Source organism: Oryzias melastigma, linkage group LG17 (assembly GCF_002922805.2).
Source record: "Oryzias melastigma strain HK-1 linkage group LG17, ASM292280v2, whole genome shotgun sequence".
Lineage (NCBI taxonomy): Eukaryota > Metazoa > Chordata > Actinopteri > Beloniformes > Adrianichthyidae > Oryzias > Oryzias melastigma.
Genome location: NC_050528.1, coordinates 21,561,753 through 21,583,970, shown reverse-complemented (window position 1 = coordinate 21,583,970; position 22,218 = coordinate 21,561,753). Strand labels below are relative to the sequence as shown.

The 22,218-nt window shown below is 38.5% G+C and overlaps 1 protein-coding gene across 1 annotated transcript; it reads right to left on the bottom strand.

Annotated features, from left to right (window-relative positions):
• Nucleotides 1-19,093: 19,093 nt before the first annotated feature.
• On the bottom strand, nt 19,094-22,157 carry tmem53 (transmembrane protein 53). Its single transcript, XM_024274293.2, has 3 exons — nt 21,544-22,157; nt 21,277-21,380; nt 19,094-20,526 (listed from the first exon to the last, which is right to left on the bottom strand). Exons 1-3 carry the CDS (start codon nt 21,596-21,598, stop codon nt 19,807-19,809), a joined length of 879 nt encoding a protein of 292 aa, XP_024130061.1. The 5' UTR covers nt 21,599-22,157; the 3' UTR covers nt 19,094-19,806.
• Nucleotides 22,158-22,218: the final 61 nt, after the last annotated feature.

Here is a 22,218-nt window from a genome sequence, read left to right as displayed (position 1 = left end):
GGGGGCGCTTCTGCCACCGGTAGCAGCTCACATAATGGCAATTTATGCATTGCCGTGTGTGTGTGCACGTGCACGAGCGAGGGCCACCAAGGACGCTTTCAGTCTTAAAGGACAAGACCAATCTCTTCAAAGGCTACTCTCATGCACCCTGCATGTTTATATGCACAAGACACAACTGGCGTCTTCAGGTGTGACTGCCCTCAGTAATGTCACGCTTTCTTTAGATCCAAGTCTGGATTTGTCTTCAATATAAGTTTCATAGAATACCTTTTTCCCCCAATAAAAGCTTTTCAAGATGTCCCAAATTTCTGTTCCCCTCTGTCTCCACCTTTTTGTCTTCCTGCTGTAGCAGCAGATGAAGGCACGGTCATGTTTAATGCATGCGGTTTGTGTTGCACTCAGGAGCTGCAGAATGGGCTCCAGTCCATTAATTAGTAACAAATGGCCGTTGGAAACAAGACAGGCCCAGCACAGGTCAACTAGCTCCAAGGTCTGGAATGATGTGGACATTGATGTCTGCCCTGGGCCAACAACTGTCTGCAGCTGGGCTTCACACCCAGTCTTGACTGACTCATGGTGGACACTAAAAGAAACACAACCTGCTCTGAATTACTAATCGGAGAAACCAGAGAAGAATGCACATGAGATAGTTATTCAAGGAAAAAAAAAGCAATTAGTAGTGGAATAGATACTTAAAAAACCTTGATTATATTTACTCTTTTTTTCAGTAGATAGCTTAGTTGGACCACTTACCAGAGGAATATATTATAAGTTATTCTGTTTTAGTTTATAAGTCTTTGATTACAAAACACAGAACTTATAGAAACATTTTCCAACTTCATCCTCATTTATGTGTTAGGGTGAAGAAAACAGTTATTGTATCTATTGTATCAATTCTGTAGCTTCTATATTGAAAGATTTCTGTGTCTGTCCCCTATGCAAGAGTTTCCAACGCATTCTCACTCCCACCTAGTCATAAATGGACGTATGGTTTGGGCCTCCTCTGCGTCACTTTTTGACATTTTGGGTGTTTTTTTTATGTGCTGGCTGCTCCAATTAAATCAGGGGTCCCCAACCTCCAGGGCGCAAACCAGTACAGTTCAGAGGGCTGCTTGGTACCAGACTACAGACCCTAATCAGGGGCTCCCCAACCCTCGGGACGTGAACCATTACTGGTACTCTAACCAAGTGCAGGTTCTGCATTTGCTGTCCCGTCTGGTACTGCATCCCAAGAGTTGGGGACCCTTGGTTTAATGCGAACCGCCAGCATGTCAAATATACGTCGAGTTGGGGACACCCAAACAATCAAAAAGTGGCGCTGGGCTGCATTGGGCCCAAGGCAAAAGCAGAAAACTGCGACCTTTTTCAATTCAATTCAATTTGATTTATATAGCCCAAAATCACAAAGAAAATTTGCCTCATTGGGCTTCATGGCGGTAATTTTACAGATGCAGAAAATTAGTCATAAAATATGAACAATTGCTAAAAAGACTAAATAAAACTGGTTATCCCTGCCCTTAGACCCTCCCTCCCGGTAAGGAAAAACTCCTAAAAAACCGAGTCAGGAAAAAAGAAGAAACCTTAGGGATTCCCACATGTGGGAGAGATCCTATCCCAGGACGGACAGGCGATACCAGAACTGCTAAAGAAGAATTAGCTTCTACAACTACGTATTTAGATAGAGTTCATTCAAGAGATTTAGTTTGATTGTTTCAGGTGGGACTTGATCACAGAATCGAATGGCTCACTAACCAACTGCGCCACCATCTTAGTTGTGCTGAGGAGCATAGTATGGGTATTTTAATTGCTTTGGCTTTTTTTTTTTTTTTTTTTTACAAAATGTAATTTCCACACAATGTTATATAAGTAAAACAGACAAACTTCTGCCTTTAGACAGATTTTCCTCTTCTTCCTTCCTTTTTTCCCTTTATGCTGTCCTTAAGGTCTTGTTTTTCCATCCTTAATGTTTTAAAGAAGCACCAACAGCAGCAGCACAACAGCGGCGCACCCCTCTCCTCCCCCCAACCGACAGCATCAGGAGGAGAGGCGCTATATATACACATAAAGACGTGGGCAAAATTGTTGGTACCCCTCAGTTAAAGAAGAACAAACCCACAATTCTCACTGAAATCACTCAAAACTTATAAAAGTAACAATAAATAAACACCCGTGATGTCAATTAAAGGACACACCTGAGTTAATCATGTCACTCTGGTCAAATAGTTTTCAATCTTTTATTGAGGTACCATCATTTTTGTCCAGGCCTGTTTCATTAGTTTGTTTTTTTAAATAATTATGTTAATCAACAATTCAAAAGTGATGGCTGATTTTGATTGTTTAATTTTCAAAAAAAAATTTTATTGTTACTTTTGTAAGTTTCAAGTGATTTCAGTGAGAATTGTGGGTTTGTCATTCTTTAACTGAGGGGTAATAAACACTTTTGTCCACCACTGTATATATACTTAGTCATTGCGATTTAGCGCCACCTCCAGTAGATGGTGACCTAGGCAATTGCCTAGGTCGCCTATCCCCAGGGCCGGCAATGTGGAGGGGGCAAGTTTCGTCATCACAGTTCCACAGTATAAAACCGTTCTCATGGGGCCAGATCATCCAACACATTCCCATCCCCAACTCGTCACATATTGATGTTTGGCCAAGGACCCCCTCCATGTCACTTTTTGGCTTCCCCATCTTGCCGTCTTTGACGTGCTGGCTGTTCATAAAATTAAGGGTCCACAACCCTCTGTATCGGATGCAATGCCACATGCAGACTGGTCCTCGGTACTTGACCGGTACCCTAACCCGGTACTGGTACCTTAACCGGAAGGGAACCTGGCCCAGACACAAACCGGTACTGGACCGGTTCCGGTTCCCGGCCCGTTAGGGCCATGAAAAAAGAAAATAAATATGAGAAATAAAGGCACAAATTATCAGAAAAAAGTTAGCATTTTACAAGAATTACTCAAGACCCATGATTTAATGGGAACAGCCAGCTAGTCTGTTATTTGCCAATTTGATCCACCCAAGTTGCTTTTTACAACAGAAAAAGCTGGCATGTACATGTATGATTTTTGTGGTCAAACTATGAACAAGTATGTATCCAGTGCTAAATTTTAAGATCGATGGTCTGACCAAACACTGACCACTGCAGTAAATAATCAGCAAGTGCCCTAGTTCAGTAAGTGGTAAAACCAAAAAGCTGCATTTCATAATTGTTCCAGAATCTGTGCAAAAATAAAACGTGCCATCTATAGAAGTGCGCTGCAGTGATTAAACCGTGACCCTGTCCAGATTCCCTCAATACTCTCTAACCCAGAACCGTCAAACTCCAGGTCTCTAGGGCTGGCATCCTGCTGGTTTACCAGAAACCCTGCCTTATCTGCTGCTGATTACCTGGATCAGGTGTGTCTGACCAAATAAGTAGCTTCAAAGGCAGGTTGGTTGGAAAACATGTAGGACACCGGCCCTCGAGGCCTGGAGTTCGACACCTTTGATCTAGTTCTCTGGATTTTAATGCATTTCAGACACCACGCATCAGTTTTTTTTAAAATGCCTAACATGACTGAGTCTGTTTGCTGAAGTTCATAGACATGAACTAGAGGCGTATTAGAGTCTGACGATGGGATGCACGTCGCATACGTGTCTCACGATACGTATCACAATATATCCTAAGAGTGAGCCAGGGCAATTTTTCAATTATTTTAAGAGTATGACGGCTTCATTCATTCTTTTCTTAGCCCACTACGAAGCTAATTCTTATTTTATATGATCGGGGGCAATGTGGCAGAGAGTTTCAGGTCGGTACCCATCCCAGGTAAAAACTAAGTAGTACACATCTCATAACTAAAACTACGAGGCTGACTGAACATTAAACACAAGCTGCTTCTTGTGAGGTCTAGTTGTTTTGGTCGCGGTGTAGAGCTGCTCTAAGAAGTTCAGTGTGTTGTGCTGCCAACTAGTGGTCTGGAGTTCAGGTAGAAAACAAAACTAAGACATTCATAATATTGACTTGTTTGCATTTTTTAATCAATTTTTAATCAATTGCCCCCAAAATATCACAATATATCACAGAATCATATGAACTTTTGAATCCACTGTGCTTTGATCATAAAAAGGTTTCACTTTTTTTTTTTTTTTTTACAAATCATTTAAATTTAATGCACCATGGTCTATATTCACTAATCTAGAGAGCCTCGATGGACACTAGTTTTTTTTTCAGAAGCTTCTAGGAAATTATCAGGTTACTGAATTTTGGAATTGTATATTTGGATTTCCTTAAAAGTGGTGAAGTCCCATGTAGTGTACCAAGTAGCAAGTAATGGAAAGACGTGTTTTAGACATGCAGGATTTAGCAGACAGGAAGTTCTGGATCTGTCTGTTTTTCAAAATAAAATTCCATATCCAGACACAAATATTACTTTTAAGGTGTAAACTCTTAATATCACCAATTTCTGTTAAACATGTCAGGCACACTCCCCGATGGCCTAAATATGTCTTGGTCGTTGACAATTAGCTGGACTTTTTTTGACAGGATTTTATTCTTCCAGGAGTCAATTAAAAAAGAAGTGCATGGTCAATCATTTTTTCAGTTCTTTTGTGCCTTTTATTCCACCGATGGCCGATTGTTTAGATGATCTCACATAGACCACAGTGCCCCAGAAAGGAACAAAAAAGGAGATCGAGTCGCAGCACATTAATTTTTTATGGGTGTGGGCGTCCTTGCTTTATTTTGGTCGACAGTGGTTGACCTCATTTAGTCAGGTTGACGGCTGATCGCAGTCCAATGCTCTCTGTGCAGAATTTCACACACAAACATACAAATTGTTCAACTCTGCATTCAAAAAACTCTAAAACTGAAAGAAAAACAAATATACTCTTGATTATTTTTAAGCACAAATCTACTAAAATGTGTATTTTTTTTAAATAAAAATGTGACATTTGTGTAGTTAGATTTTGTTACGTTTAAGCAGTTGCAGCAAAATCAACAGCTTTGGCTCCACGCAAAATGTTTCCTGCATTTCTGTGCAAAGGATATCAGTTAATTAACCGGTTAGAATAAATTATTTGTAATTACCACTGCAGGGCTGTAACGCAGAAAGTGCAAGGAGGAATAAAAAAAAAGAAAAAAAAAAAAAAGGGAGTGGGGTGTTAAGATAAAATCGTGTATGTTAATCAAGCTGTGATGAATTGTCGGCGTTTATAGAAAACGGGGCCTCCTTGTGAATCCCCAGTGCATTCCTCAAACACACCAACAACAGAGTGGGAGGAGAGGACAGAATTAATTCTATGAAGTAAGCTGGCAGGGAAACACTGTATGTAGATAAGTGCTGGAGGCGCTGTGTGTTTATGTGTGCCTTAAAGCCACTGGAAAAAAAGCAAAGTACTAATTGGGCAACAATACGTCTTGATATCTGTATTATGTGTGAACGGCCTAGTTTAATATTCTATGCAAAGCTGTAGCATCTTTAGCGTGTTCTTTGTTTCCGATTAACTACCTGCGCCCCTCCATTTGTGATCTTGTGGCAATGACATATCTTAATCTACTTAGTTAGCGGGCCAGGGATCTTTAGTTAACGGATTATCAGCCAGATTTGAGTAATAGACTCCCCATTTAGCTTTAATGCATTTTGCATAGAGAGCAACTACCCCTCATCACTCTTTAAGATAAATCGTCTTCACAGCCACAAGAATTTAAAAAAAAAAAACTTCTAAAGATATTAGCTTGCTAGCATATGCATACATCATAGACTTTTGCAAATTGAGCCTAAAACTCAATGCAAGGACATTACAATGTAAAAAATAATCATATAATGAACAGTAGAGCACTTAGCTAAACTATATTTACAACTGTAGTCTCCCCTCACAGCTTTTTCATTTTTGTAACTTCTAAAAGTGGTTGTGTTTTTATTAAGAGTTTCTCCTTTTCTTTCCTGGCGAGGCTTGGCAGTAAATGTGTTTTCTCCACCATCAAAACAGCAAAAATCTCAAATACAATCCAATGAACATTGTGTTTTTAACATGTTTATATGGCATTTTTCTGATGATACAGGACATATATAAAGAAAATTAAGCTTTAATTTGTCTTTCTGAGTATTTATTAAGACAAACGGCTTTGAATCAAAAAATGCAGTTAGAAAAAGATAGTAGTTGTGATGTAAAAAGAAGCTACAGTCCCCCGACGTCTTCGCTCCATTCTCATGCATCGACTCGAAGATGACAGGATAGCTTCAATATCGCTCACCATTTTTGTAGCAATGGTGATATTGTTCACACTGGGCTATTTAATCTGGATTACAGTTTGCTTCCTTGGATAGTCTGTTGTTGTCTCTGTTAAGCACATCCAAAAGAAAAAACAGAAATCTTTGGTCATTCTAGAAACAAACGTCTCAGTTTTTCTTAGATGGTTCACCACAATGCAACAAAATGACATTTAGTCAAAAGTAACTTAAATAGAATATGGGACATTATGTGTTTGCATTTCCAGGAGAAAAAAAGAAAGCTCATAATCTGATTTTTAAAGAACAAAAAGTGGAAAAAATCTTATGATCAATCTTTAAATGGTCAGCTATTTTGATCATAGCAAAGACTCTAATAGTTGAGCAGCAATTACAGCTGCACAAGTACTCAGAAGTGCAGTGTTAAAATAACCGAGAAGTAACTAAATTTTTTTGAATTCTTTGTTTGAGGTTGCAACACTATCTAGGTCTGGAAGATTTTAAGAGTTTATTGAAAACAAATGATCATATCTTTGCATTATTCTGTCCTTTTGAGCCGCTCTCTGGTCAAAAACCACAAGTTTGGAGGCCAGAAATTCCACAATCATTTAGTCATGACAGCCAACAAAGTGACTTTACCGTAGAGAATTTGTCTTGTGTAAATATTTTGCTCTTGCAATATATATTTAGTCACTGCGGATGCAGAAGCTTTGTGCGGACTCCCCCACAAACACAGTTGGATATCCTATAAATGATGCAGACTCCATACATAAAGGCGGCCTGCATATATATCTGTGTCGGTCCCCCACCTGCATGAAAACCTACAACTCTCCCTTGAGTTTTAATCATCATTCATCACCTGGCATGGCTCAGTGTTTGCTTGAGTTTCTGAATTGCAAGGAATAATTTTTCAGACGCACAACTGATTACTTGTATTTCAAAAGTCTTAGTGTAACTGCTCTGTTTAATGAGATATATGGTTTTAGGCAAAGATAAACATGCATGCTGTCAAAGGATGTTTTATCTCTTTGCATTTCTTCTTTTTGCTGAAGTTGCATACATGTGGGGGGGTTTAACTTTCAGGTGTGGCCTTCTATGATTCTGTAACTTTAAGTGGTAAAAAATAATAAAACTCTGCTCTTAAGCCTTTTTCTTCAATGTCAAATTTAGCTCTACATTACAGAGCTCTGAACATGAGAGAAAATTTTAAAACCTTATTGTTCACTCAAATTTGAAATTTGTACAACCAAGTATCAGTAGGATATTCTGTGTGCTCAAATTAGTATTTTATACAAACAAAAAATGTTTGTAGGCAAAAATTAGCATGGTTTGCACACAAATTAGCATTTTCACACAAAAATTAGCATTTTTGTGAGCACGGGTTAGCATTGTGTGGGCAACAAATTAGCGTTTTTTGGGTACATTGACATTTGAGTGCACAAATTAGCTTATTATGGGCACAAGTGTGCTTTTTTTCTACACAAATTAGCACTATTTTTGCAAACAAATTAGCATTTTTCACACATAAATTAGCATTTTGTAAGCAGAAAAAGTTTTTTTGGGTACGTTGGCATCTGAGTCCAAAAATTAGCAGGCACAAATGAGCTTTTTTCCTCACAAATGAGCATTTTACTGGCAAAACATTAGTCTTGAGTGTGCACAGATTCCATTTTTTTGGGTAAACATAAGCCCAACATTTTGTGGGTACAAATTACAATTTTTGTGGATGCAAATGAGCATTTTATGTGCACAAATGGGATTTTTTGCAAATAAATTGGCATTTTGCTCTCAAAAATTTTGCCTGTAGAGCACACAAATTTACATTTTTTGGGCAAACAATAGGTTAACATTTTGTGGGAACAAGTTTTAATCTTCTGGGCACAAATTAGCATTTTGTCGGCAGTTATTATACACAAATAAGGCTTTTCAGTGCACAAATTAGCAATTTCTTGGGACATATTGGCATTTGTGTGCACAAATCAGCATTTTGTCAGCACAAATTAGCATTTTTTGCACACAAATTAGTATTTCATAAGCACAAAGTAGCAGTTTTTGCACACAAATTAGGATTTTGTTGGCAAAAACATTTTGTGGGAATAAATTAGAATTTTGACTATACAAACTTGTATTTTGTTGACACATATCAGCATTTTGTCTTCACAAATTGTATTTTTTGGGCATTTGTATTTTAATATTTTCAATTCATATTACTTGTTCCCCCAAAATAGTAATTTGTGCCCACTAAATGGCAAAATGTGTCAACAAAACACAAGTTTGTGTTCACAAAATCCTCTTTTTCATGTCTAAAAAATTCTAGATAGTCACCACTTAAGCTGTTAAGCCGTGAATTAGTATTTCTTTACCACAAACAAGCAATTTGTTGGCAAAAACTTGTATTCGAGTAACTTTAATTCTTACTACAAATTTGTGGCCACAAAATACTCATTTGTGCCCTCGACTGAAAGCATATGCTCTCAATTCGCTAATATGATGCTAATTTGTGACCACAAATCATTAATTTGAGGGAACAATTTATTATTATTATTATAATGTCATGTCTGTAGCTCCGTACCAATTCCAGGAATTGCTCAAAAATCTTTAGTGATTTTATTTTCACATTTTTAAATATTTCTGTTTTTTTCAACAAACCTTTATTTACGAGTGAATTGACAACAATTCAAATCGGCTTTAATAAGTCTTTTGCACGGTTTCTCTTTTCAAATCCTCCACTGCAACACAGATTCCATCGCCTGAGTTCTGCTTTTGCGACCAGTAAATCACAATTTTGACAGTTTTACTTTAAGCTGCTCCCTCTTCGGTTCCTCCTCCGCAGCAATGCATGTATTTGTGTTTTGCAAATAAGTAAAAGATGCATATAAAAAATAACTCCCTTTTTTTTTTACCATGACACAAACAGACAAAGCAGCCCTGAGCTCACCACTGCCGTCGTACACAGAACTTCTCCTGTCTGTGTGACACGCACAGTTTGTTTGGTAGTTTTAATTTGACAGGGCTCTGAATAGAGCCGCACACACACACACTGGGACCTGCACACACCTTTAATTTGACAGCGTCTAACAAGAGCCTGCTGCTTGTCAAATGTTCTCCAGTGGCAGCAGGGATCTGCAGAGCAGAGGGGGTTCTGTTCAAGGACATCTGTGAAGAAAAGCGCACACACACACACATGCACAGCCTCCTGCACTGACACACTCCGGCTTTGAATAGGCTGCACACACGCTGAGGGGTTTCCACACTGCTGATGCTCTCGCTCTTCTTCTTTATCTACCATTCCATCTCTTTATTGCTGCTTTTGGTTTTAAGCACTGGGCTGAGGGACTGAGATAGACCACGGGGGGATTTTGATGACGGCTTCCCCTGTTTGGTCCAGCGAGCCCATTCCCCTCTGCAGCCCCTCGCACACAGACGCATCAATTCTCCCACCCCAACACCATGAGACCTTTTAAAGTTACTCAAAGGCAGATCCGACGTTAGCACCAATCCTCCGGATTTCATCCCATTGAAGGCGTTAGCGTGCACTCGTGGCACATTTACTTCTGCGTGTGCACCGGGGAGCAGCCATGCTGTCTCCGATGCGATTTCCGCGGGATACTTTGCTCATTAGAGGGATGAGAGTGCGACTTGAGTGACTTATCATTGGCTCCCTGCTTCACGCCGGGTCCTGTGGAGTGGGAAGAAAATGTGTCGCATAAAAAGCAGCGGGAAACACCCCCAGAAGAAATGAGAGTGAGAATAAGATTTGTATCATCAGACTTCTATAGGAAAAAAAGGTATAGAAGAAGCAGAAACTTATATCGTAGAAAACTTGCCACAAGAATGTCAGCCGTAAAACCAAAATGTCACACGTTATTATTAAAAAATCAGTGAAAAATCAGCAGAAGGGCAGACATTATCCATCAGATGCTATCTTTGACTTTATGTCTTTCCCTGTGTATGTTTCTGTCCGATAAAAATGCACATCCCCTTCCAACGATCTGGAAACCCGGTTCACAGCAAAGCGTCCCAAATGTCAACATGTACATAAATGCGACTCTCCAATTCGCAGTGACATTAAACCGGAGGAAAATTGTTCAATTCTTTGCATGATAACCAGCGATCCGGGGAGCAGAAGGGAAACATTAACCTGTTTTAAGTCGGCGATTGTATTTTTCGATAAATTCGGCACAGACGTTGCTCCGTACAGGAGAGGTCTTGTGATGATGAAAAGCCGCGGCGGATTATTTGAATCCTGTAAATCACAGCTAAAAGTCACAGTGTAAAGCCAAGGCCTATGAAACTATCAGCCCGTAATAGAGAACGCAGACGATATGTTACTGCATTGCCAAGTGCTACCACTTAATACCATTAATCTTGGTGCTTTTTTTTTTTTCCTCCCTACCGTCATCGCCACCCCTTCATCTCTTTCTCTCCATCTCTTTGTTGCCGTGCTCAGCGTCCTCTAAAAGTATGGATCTTGACCGCAGCCATTTTCCACAGAAGAGGGAAAGGCTAAAGAGAAAGCACTGACCCCTCTTCGCCGCAATTTTCCCCTCATCAACTTGTAAGACTTCATTAACTTCCATGGAGGTAATTTCTTCTTTCAATGCTTTTTGTGAAGGGGGTGGGGCCGTGGGTTCCTCCCATTTCTAGACTCCTTTTTTGTGCTTAAAAAAAAAAAAACCTGTTAAAACCCATTCCAATGCAGTTTCTACCTTTTCACGGTTGTTTAGTGACAGAAAATCTATTCAAAAAAGGGATAAATAATACTGTAAATAAAAGGAAAATGTGTTATTTACTTGTCACTGTTTTAATATATATATATATATATATTTTATTATTATTTTTTTTTTTTTAAAACACCCCAGCAGCCCCCCAAAAATAATGTCCATTGGGTTGTAACTTGATGCAGGTGAAGCTGCTGGAACAGCAGCAACTGTGAGTCAATGCTGCCCTCTACAGGAGTGTTGATGTCACTGTTTCAGAGGAAAACAATCTGATATATTATGATCTTCTTTTTTTTTTATTTCTATGCGATATATAACATGTACTTGCTGCAAAATTTTATCCGATTTGTTCAAATGTCATTTAAGAAAAGGTTTCTACTGGTTTTTTTTTTTTTTTTTTTTTTAAGATTTATACTCAATGGAAGTTTTCTTCACACAGAAATAATTTAAGTAACTTAATAAAAACAGAATTTGAAAAAAAAAAATCCCACCAAACAGGAATAATGACAAGATCTAAACAATGAAATAAAATTAAATAAAAACACAGTATAGGACACTTGGTTTAAAAGAAAAAAAAACTTGAAGAAATGGATTTATAGAGATGTAATGCAGAGGGTTTATTTTATAACTAAAAATAAAAGAATTGAATGTGTTTGTTGGGGTCTATATGGCAAAATGTGAATCTGACAGCTTCTTAAATTGTTTTTTTTATGTTTTTGATGGATGGATGGAACTTTCTTTAAATTCTTAACCACTGTAAACCCCCTTTAACCTAAAATTCACCTAAACTTACATGTAAACCAACTCAATAATGTGTGGCCAAAAAATGGATGCGGTGTTTCTGCGTATTTACAAAAAAGAATGCGAAAATTTATTTTCACATTCAATTGTTGATAATGGCTTGATTTTGTAATTCTCTTTAAAAAGTTTTCAACCAGATCCGTGCATGCTCCATTTTGACCAATTATAAATAGATTTTAGTGTTTTCCGCATCCTATTCTTGGACTCATTTCGGAGAAGTTTGTTATTTGTGATCAGTCAGTTTGAAGTTTAACTTGTTATTTCTTCCTTTTATTTATTTATTACATTATACTAATAAGTTATGAAAAATTCTGAAGTGGGTCATTTTCAAAAACAACAAAAGAGCCAATAATGTTTGTATTTTTTCCCCTTAAAAGACCACCTCCATCAGCAAAGTGTTTTTATAAGTATATTATCATTCTAATAATATTGCAATAGTGTAACATTAATATAGGTAGTAGTTCACTTTCAGCTTATCCCTTTCGGGTCGCCACAGCATAACAGCACCCACTGTTTCGCATCAGTGATTTGGCAGAGTTTTTATGACAGATGCCCTTCCTGACCATAGACTTAATATATAATTAGACGCATCATCTCTGACGTCACCCATTGACTTCCACAGTCCCTGAAATGAAGCCTGAATATTCAGCTCATGGCCGCAGCCATATTGGCTGGAGTTAACTCCGCCTCACACGGACGTTCCAAATATGGAGGAAAGGGGCGGGACCGAGTTAGCCCGCTTTTCCTGCGGTTTGTTTTAGTACCGTCTGCGACTCCTCAATGCTAACGGCTAACAGCTTCAATTCTCCAGGTGGATTATTTACATCATGAATCTTTACAGGTGAGTACTTGGAAAAATGTGTTCAAAGACCTGGGAGAAACTTGAACATACTACAGTAATAGATGGATGACAAAAAGACTGAAAGATGATTGGTGTGGTGTCTGTGAGACAGCAGCAGAAGAAAGTGATTCAGTCTTTAAATGAATCTGGAAGTGACAGTTTCTCGTTGATTCACCTTTCATGCTCTCCAAGTATTTCAAGCTCGGTGTGGCATGCAGAAGCAGCAGGAATCACAAAATTAATCTATTTTTGTTCTTGTTGTTGCTCCTTCGTCTTTCATCTGTCTTTGCCAAGGCCTTTTTTCAAAGCGCTCAGTTCCCTGTGAGTTCCAATTGGAAGATGCGTTTGCATGTCAGCAATTCACTGATTATGACCTACTTCATCTCTGTAGGACTATTTCCATGACTCTGCAGACTATGGGTGTGTCAGCGTTTCTTTGTTTCTTCAAACCTCTGGATTTACAGATGTTGTGTACTTCAGCATCAGTTAAATAAAGACAGAAGATGCTTAAAGGTTGACAATCTCGTTTAACCTGTTTGTTTAAGGTTAACATCTCAAAGTCTCTTTCTTTTCAAAGTGTCCTTTTTTATTATGGCCATGCAGTTTTTACCCATAATAATAATAAAAAAAAACTGTTTTTTTATAGGACATAGTTTCAACCCTCCACCCCATAATGTTGGGCTTAACTTTGATCATTTGTTTATAAAATTAGTTATTCTCCCACTAATAAAACAGTACTCGGCATGAAAAAGGTGTAGTCTTCTGTCTCACCACAAGAGGGAGTTTCTTCTTTTAGAGCAGCTCAGAAGAGCGAACCTGCCGTGAAATGAAACACAGAGACAGAAGCTGATTGTGTGCCGTTTATGTTGTAGCTGCCCACTAAAGGCTTAACTTCAGAAAAAGAAGGGAAAAAATCCTAATTTGTCCGGTTTTTCTTTTCAAAACAGCGACAGTTTACCGCTGCAGCTGAGGTCTGTAAAGGCTTCAGGCTCTCCGCGGTGTCACCGTGAGAACAAGCTGCATCACGATCAAATAGTCCGCTTTTTTTGTGAAAAATGAGCTAAACCAAAGAATTAACAAGAATAAAGTACTAAATATTGATCGAATGTTTATTTATTTTGTAAATGACCATGGTATAAGCGGGATAAAACCCTCCATTATGAGAAATTAACGCACACTTCGTCGGTATTATCCCTTACGTGTATAATTCATCAGTAAGAAAAACATTAGAAATATTCAGTCATAGCTAACATAGTAACATTTATTAAAAAAAAAATACACCAGACGCTGGCCAAGCGTCTGGTGGGTTCAAACCTGGGAGGGGAACTGGCAGGGTACTCATTGAGTAAGCTCTACAGTCCAGTATTCGCTACCAGCTTGTACTGTGCTGAGTACTCACTGGTAGCGCCTGAGACATGTAGTTGGGTGCCCTTGTATTTTACGGTAATCGCTTTCTACCGCCCGCCTTCACCGGTCCCCCGCTCGAGCTGCTCCTAGCGCCCTGGCGGGTCCCCGGGTTAACCCCCAGGGTGCAAGGAGCAGCTCGAGGTGCCTTCCAGCACGTCAGCACACTTCCAAGTTTGAACCAATAGACGAATGTCGCCGATTGCTATTTATACCCCTCTGTTACCCACACGCGCAGACAAATGGTTTTAACTCCAGTTTTTTTTGGCAAATTTGCATTACACACTATATGATCGTTAGTTTTAAATAAAATAGGGTGAAAACAAAAATGATTTTAAATGTTTTTTTCTTTTAAAAAGATACAGTTTGAGCCGCAGTGCATGCTGGGAAACGTGACGAAATCTCGCTAGCTAGCTAAGCTAAGTCTCGTATCTATTGAGCGGTCCGGTGCGGGCCGGAAAATATAAAGTTATTCTTTTAGTACTTACCGAAGAAAAGACACCAGATGACTCCCAGAGAGCGTGTTAGAACAGTTTACAGCATGGCAGCAGGACAAAAACTGAAATATAGCGCTCATGCTAACGCTAAATCTGCAGCAGACAGCAAAACACCGTAGCACTGCTCCCAGAATCCACTGCGATCGTCACCTGTCAATCAAAGGCCACGCCCCCTCATTAAGCGAAAATAAATGCTGTTTAAAAAAAAATTACAAACTTAGAAAAAAATTCACTCCCCTCAGAGTTGTCATCGATCAAATATGCAGCTATTGATTAAATAAAAACTTTAAGCACCAGGCATTAAAGGGGTTTATTGGAGGGCTGAAAATGAGGATTTTAACATGGGAGTCTATGGGAATTTGCTCACTCTAAGCACCAGCCTCTCTGGTCAGTGCCGGTACTGCAACGTTTTGTTACTTCCGGGTTGTCTTCACGTTCCGCCTGCCAGTGTTGGGGTTGTTCCTGACACAACCCTGTTCTTTATGGGCACAGGGACCCAGTTACGGTCAGCATCAAGGGTCTTGCCTAAGGACCCAATCTGGGTGGGGATCAGTGGACAACCCTGGGAATTGAACCCAGCATGTCAGCCCTTCACCTAGCCCACTGAGCCACCCAGCCGCTTAGTGTAACATTTATATAAGTAGTTTTAATAAATGCAATGAAAACACTCACTAATAACATAAAAAAAAAAAAAAAAAGTTGTTTAATTTTGAAATAGCACAACAGTATGTTTTTGGTTTGACACAGAGTGGACACTTTCAGTTGTGATCTGAATACATTTCTGAATAAAAGAGCAGCAAAAAGGCTGAAATGAAAATCTTAAAAATAAAAATAAAAAATCTTTGCAAAAAGTTCTACTAAATAAAAAGTGTCAGGATTGTCAATAAATGAAAATAAAATTAGAGAAATTTGAAGAAAACATTTTTAATTCATAAATATTATAAAAAAAAATACAATGTAGTGATTAAAATTGGATCAGACCATGTCACCATTTTTTAAGCTGTCATCATATATCCGTAAAAATGGAATTTTATTCATTTTCCTCTCAAATGCTGACACTATAAGTGATGCAAAGTTGCCTTTGTCGAACTTTTAGCACCAGAGTGCGGAGCAAAACCTTGTCAGTGACAAAGACTTGTGTGCAGGAACAGCAGCTCACCTCCTGTGCACTCCAGTAAGCGATGTTCATCTGTCTGTGCAGACGGGGAAACTTTTCTCCTTCTCCCTTTCCTCTGAGCATCTCTTCATGATACATGAAGTGCCAGCACCAGGCTTGTGGCAGAGGCAAATGCCAACTGCTTGCTCTTCCAAATGTCACAATCTGACAAGCTGCAGACATTCAATAACCATCCCTACTGGGCGATTTCAGTCACGCGTGCCACAGTCCCTCATGTCTCCTGACAAGGCTCTACTGAAGAGGCTGCATGTTATCTCATGTCCTCCCCCTCAGGGAGCCCTCTAGTGGTGAAATGCACCAGCAGAAGTCAAGCTTTCTTTAAGTCAGAAGGAATCAGATCAAATTGGAAATCTTTGGATGATAATAACTTAAATTAAAGCAAATAAAAAAGAGGGAAAGACTGTTCTAGCTTCGGGGTGTGGCGGCCTTTTTTTTACGATGACCAATTTTTTCAGAAAAGTCTGTATTAAGAATCACTTACGCAATATATCAACAACTTAATCAACTTCTCTGCCTTCTTCTATTGTTAACTGCAAAACAGCGAGTAATCTAAGAAAAATCAAGAGCAGCTACTGTCTTCAGCACGTGTCAAAGTCAAGGCCCGGGGGCCGGATCCGGCCCTCCAGGTAACTATATCCGGCCCTTCAGATCATTTTATTTTATTGTTATTAATCTTGCGTTTATTTTTAACTTGTATAATTTTGACAAAATATAGTTTTATGGAGGGTAAAATATTGAAAGTTATTTTATATTTAAGCTGATTCCTCCTGGAAAAATATCTCTGCCTGTTTTTATTCATATTTATGTGGAAAATTTACATTCTTAAAGTTTTATGAACCTAGCAACAAGTGAGGGCTAAATTCTGATTGGTTAGAAACTTCATGTGAAAAAGCTGTCTGACAGTGAGAGAAGCATGACGGAACAGTATGTTTTGGACAAATGTGTGTGTATATATTTAAAAAAAAAAACATTTCTCTGTGATTCAGATACTTATTTTCAGATAACTTTAGGCCTTCACTGAAGGCTTTGCAGGCCCTCACGGTGCGCCACTATTGTAAACAGCTAATGTGGTTGGAAAACAAACTGGAGGATGCTGAAACCACGTGTTATATATAGGCTTAGATCTTGTGACTTGTAAGATCAAATGTTGTTGTGCCTCTGTTGCACAACTGCGCCTCCTCTGGCTGCTTGGGTTTACTGCGGCCTCTTTTTCCTGATGGATTAAGAAATCAATTTGTCAGATTTTGATAGTATTTCAGCACACACATTTATAGTATGTGTTCATATTTCTATTTCGTTCAGATCATCTCAGTGAATAAAAGTGAGCTGCCTAAAAATTAGTGTTTTTTTCCCAAATGTATAAACTTATTTATGCTTTTCTGACTTTTATTGTTCAGATCTAAAATAAAAGTTTTTTTCTTGTTGTTTTGAAGCTTTCTGTGTTATGTATTCACTTAAAATAGTCAACATCCCCTTATTTTCAAAATAAAAGCTCACTAACAGTGTTTTCCAGAAAATAAACGTAAAAAAACAAGAGAAAAAGTGCAAGATAAAGTGTGGTCATGTTCATTTATTAAAGGCACATAAGTTAAATAGAATACATCAGTTGTGCTTGACATTTACATTCTTCATCTATCACCTCTCGTCACATATTAAGGAGGTTTAATCTGCCAGTTATCGACTAAAAGAAGATTTCACTTCATAAAGTAAAAGATTTTTCTGCCTCAAACAGTGGAGAAAAATCACTTTTCTTGAAACATTTGGAATTTGAATCTGTTTTTTATATTAAATAAATACAGAATATATAGAGGCATGTATTAGAAATTCAGCACAACTAGTGTTTAAAATAGCATTTAAAATACTTCAAAAGATAAATTTTAAAGGGTTTTGTCAATTATTTGTTGAAAATTTAGCCTTATAGCTTTTGCTATATAACGGACTAATAACTTTAATGCATTAAAACCCTTAATAAATAAGCAAAACCTATAAATAAGCAAAATTACTAGAAATTAAAATGTATCACTTTGTTTTTAAAGCCACCCAAAAGTTGTGAACATGTGAAATGGATTAGTAGGAATTTTAGACTTTTCTCATAACTTTGATCTAAATATATCCTCTGTGCCTTTGAGTAGTCTTTGATGTTTGAATGTTTTTCTACGCCCGTTTAAGCTTTATTTTGAAAAGGAAATGTAAGTTTCAGTCTTTAAAACCTCAAAAAAAAGAAAAAAAAGACAAGATTGGGGTACTGATTTTAACCAGCTTGATCGATGATGTCACTTTGGAAAACCATATTTAGCCGTGTGCTCCAAACATGAAAGAGAACTCAGTAGATACAATGACCATTTTAGTTGCTAACAAGAGTTTCCACGAAGTCCATCTCTGCTCTACCACTCACTACTACCAGGCTTCAGTGTTGTGCAACATTCCGTTAACGAATCCTTCAATGGAAGACAGAAACTGTACGACTAATCTTAAACCACACTGCAGGAAAGTCGTGTAACTTTCAAATTAAAAGCTTTCTTTAGATATTTAGAATGAAATATTAGAAGGTTTAGTCCAGGCTACAGATAAAAAAGAGGAAAAAAAAGAGAATGTCTTCTTTAAAGATCCACTCTGATGAAAATCACATTTTAAACATAGCATAAACTTTGAGTTATGCAGATGACACCTGCCTTTTCCTGATGATTGTTTTTGGGGGTTTTAACAGCTTTTTGTGGCATGTCTCTCATGACAGAGGACATATATGAAGACATTTTAAGCCCAAAATTGCATTTCAGAGTATTTATTTTTTCAAATAGTCATCAGGAGTAAAAAAAAAAAAAAAAAAAAAAAGCTTCTAATTGTGACGTACAAGCTACAATGAGTGGGGCCACGAACTCCCTTCTCTCAGTTGTAGACGAATGCATTTGCAAGAAAAAGTATTTGAATCCTTTGAGATTTCTTGGATTCTTGCATGAATTTGTCATAAAATATTTTCTGATCTCCATCTAGGTGACATCACATGACAAACACAGTCGGCTTAAAACAAGGGGTTTCCAACCTGAGGCTCCGGAGCCACATGCAGGTCTTTCATTCCTCCATTGTAGCTCTTTGAGATTGAAGAAAGATACTAAAGATTTAAATAAAATAATAGGTTTGTTGTTCTGATTCATTTGTTTTAGTTTATTAGGTTTATTAGGTTTTCCCCTGCTGTGCAACACAGTCATATTTATACTTGAGAGTAAAATTCTGAAAAAGGAGAATGGTGCACCAAAATCAAAGTGTTAAAAGTTTTTTTCTTAAACATTTTAATCAAAGTAACTCTGCTGCAGCAGGGTGTATTTTATTTTGAAAAGAACTTGTATGTGCTGCTTTCAAAAGTAAAAAAAAAATAAAGAAAATTACAGTAAAAAAAAAGTCATACTGTTATAATTCAATTATTGTGCAAATAGGAAAGCTACATTTTTTTTTTATAAATGAATAGCTCAACAGTCAAAAAACATAAATAAATTATATTTTGCTAAACAGGAAGTGAGACTTTGTGGCTTTCCCTGGTTATTTGGACCAAATGGCTCTTTGTGTCACAGGTTGTAGAATCCTGGATTAAACTAATGCAACTTCAACTTGGTTGAAGTTATTGCTGACAAAAGAGGGTCAAGCAGTTATTAAATCCATGGGTTCACATATTTGTCACACCCTGCACTTTGAATGCTTACACATTCAATGTTGTATTAGTTTAAGTGACTTAGATGAAGATCAGAACAGTTTTATGACAAATTCATGCAGAAATCAAAGTAATCCCAAAGGGTACACAGACTTTTTCTAGATCCATGTACATCCTTGATTTCTTAATACGAGCTGTACGGCTGGATAGCTCCAATATTGCTTGTTGCACTGCTAATGCTAGGTTGAGAGCTAGCAGTATGATGAAGTACTGCCACTCTGCTGAAACTCTATTCTAGAAAATGTCAGTTTTATTTTAAATTTTGGTTAAAAACAACACAACTAAAAGACTACTGGAAAACCTTTCAAATTATATTAAAAGATGACTGGAATGGGTTTTTAAAACGCGATTTTCATGGGAGTGGGTCTTTAAAGCTCTGTAAGCCCACAGATGTTTGCACACTATTACAATCAGATTTCCAAGGCTGTTTAAGGCAGCAGTACAGTCTCAGTGAATTCCTTTCCAAGAGTCGTCTTCTTTGAACTCCTCTGCGTTTTCGTTCAGTCCTCTCAAGTCCTTCATGCAGGCAGCCAGGAAACTGCGGCACTTGAGCGTGTACTGCTGAGGGAAATCCCGGAAATGACTGACGTGGTGACTGGAAACAAAATCGAAGCCGTCCACCGAGACGCCCTTCCTCTTCAGAGAGTCCATGAAGCGCTCAATGTCACTGTGCCGGATCACCTGATCCGCCTCGGAGTACAGGTAGAAATGAGGCCAGGCAGGGGGGCGGTCCTGCACGGCGTCGTAGTGGTTCTTGTGAATGAACTTCGTCAATGGGTACAGCGCCACCCGCAGGAGGAAAACACTGACGGCAAAAAGCGCTAGGAGGGTGTACCTTATAACGGGGCTGATTTGAGGCCCCAGGGTGGCCGTCAGGGCGCGGAGGGCTCCTCGGACGTTCCCGCTCCCCGGGGCGCTGTCCACCACGGCTCCGATGACGCACAGCGAGCTGAACTGTTTGTCGCTTTGGAGCAGTTCGATGATGTAGCGGTACAGCATGAAGCCGCCGTTGCTGAAGACGTGGAAGACGACGGGGCTGTTCTCCACCTCGTAGTCGTAGAGGATCTCCAGCAGCTTCATCGCCGTGCTGCTCAGCTCCTTGTAGCCAAAAGACTCGGAGATGAAGACGGTTTTGAGAGGAGCCGTGTACCGGATGGTGACGCATCCCTAAAGGTGAGAAAGGCAGAGAAAACTGTGAATGAGGGGGATCGTTCTGTAAACAGACAAATAAAAAAAAGTCATCTGGTATGTACCGAGAAGCGTTGTCATCGAAAGACATTGGAAAATTTACAGTGCATTCTGGGATAGCTTAAACTTTTCTTTGGAACAAACAAGGTACAGTGGACTTAGACATTTCTGAGCCTACTTATGATGTTGAATCAATTTCACAGCTTCGTGAAAGGTACAAAATAAGTAAAAAAAAAAAACAAAACCATACCCAAACATTGAGGAAACGTGCTGACAAGTGTGGAATTTGTTGCTGCGTACCTGACGCCCACACGGAACATCGTAAAGAATTATGGTAATGGGCACGGTAAGGAGTGATCAAGCCTTTAGTACTGAATAATAAACTTTACTTAGCAGAAATAAAACCTGTAATTACATAAATTGATCCATTAAGACTTTTCAAACCACCTAAATTATGTCCTGTGGCAATTTGGTGGAGTTTAGAGCACAAATAGAGAAGACAACTTGATATTTGTACCAGATTTTCTTATTGGTGATCATTAAGTTGTAAAATATTAACTACTTGTTTAATTTTAGCTCTATTGAGCCATTTATTTTCGTTCAAAATTCAAAGATCTATCATTTCTGGTCACCAAATGTAGTTTCTGGGCCTTAGACAATTGTGGCTTGTAGTCATTGCATCTGGGATTTGTAGTTTTATTTATATATTTATTTCTTGTAATTCTTGACCTGTTCACTGTAGATGGAGCTGTACTTGGAGAGATGTTTGTCTTTGCATCCAGCCCAGCCCAGCAGGATCACAACTGGCTCCTTTGTCCCCTGCCAGTGTCTCTCTGAAACCAACAGCACAACACAACAGCGCGTTAGCACAACAAGCTAATTTTAGCTAGCTAATTTATCAGTACTGGCTGGCACTTCTGTCGCTTCCGGTTGAAAATCGTAGATGGGAAAAAGGCACAAAAAATCATGCATAATTTACAATGAAGCCAAGCTAACCTGAGGTGCTCGCATCAGGAAACACGATATTGTAGTCAATTTCGTCGGCTGCCATTTCTAAATGCTAGAGCTTCGCTTGTCGTTCTGTCATCTGGTCGCTCTGAGCAAAGATAAAAACAGTCAATTTAAGAGAACCGTCTGCGAAAACGTATGAAGCACAACAAGTAGATTCGACGCCGGTCAGAACAGAACCGCAACAAGATCCTTTCTGCCGGCTACCGCCCGGTGATGCGCTGGAAGCTGTGGCTTTGTAAGAAGAGACATCTGCGTGATATCCGCTGGAGCGCACCACCGGAAGTTGCACTTTTGCCACTTTTTTTTTTTTAAATTTATGTCATAAAACTCGAAGCATTTATGTTTCCTCCGATGTTATAAAAAATCAAATTAATAGCAGCTAATATTTATCTAAATAAAAAAACGGAGAGTTTTAATAATTTGAAAAGGTATAGTTTTAAAAAATGTTGACGTAATAAAAAAACATTATTTAAACCATTTATAAATTTTAAACTTTAAGAAACGGTCAGTTTTATACGTCAAAAAGTAGTTATTTAATGTGTATTAATGGTATGGCTTACCGCTAGCACGCGCTCTTATCGAGCTTCTTTTTAAATAAACTTTATTGACATCCATTGCATATACATTCTTCAAGTCCATTTCTTTTATTTTGGAGGAATA

Excerpts from the sequence above, each read along its gene's own strand:
- tmem53 (XM_024274293.2), bottom strand. The coding sequence starts at position 21,598 with ATGGCAGCCGACGAAATTGACTACAATATCGTGTTTCCTGATGCGAGC. Across the intron at positions 21,381-21,543 it reads TCCTGATGCGAGCACCTCAG|AGAGACACTGGCAGGGGACA; the intron begins GTTAGCTTGGCT and ends TGTTGGTTTCAG. Across the intron at positions 20,527-21,276 it reads GCTCCATCTACAGTGAACAG|GGATGCGTCACCATCCGGTA; the intron begins GTCAAGAATTAC and ends TCTCACCTTTAG.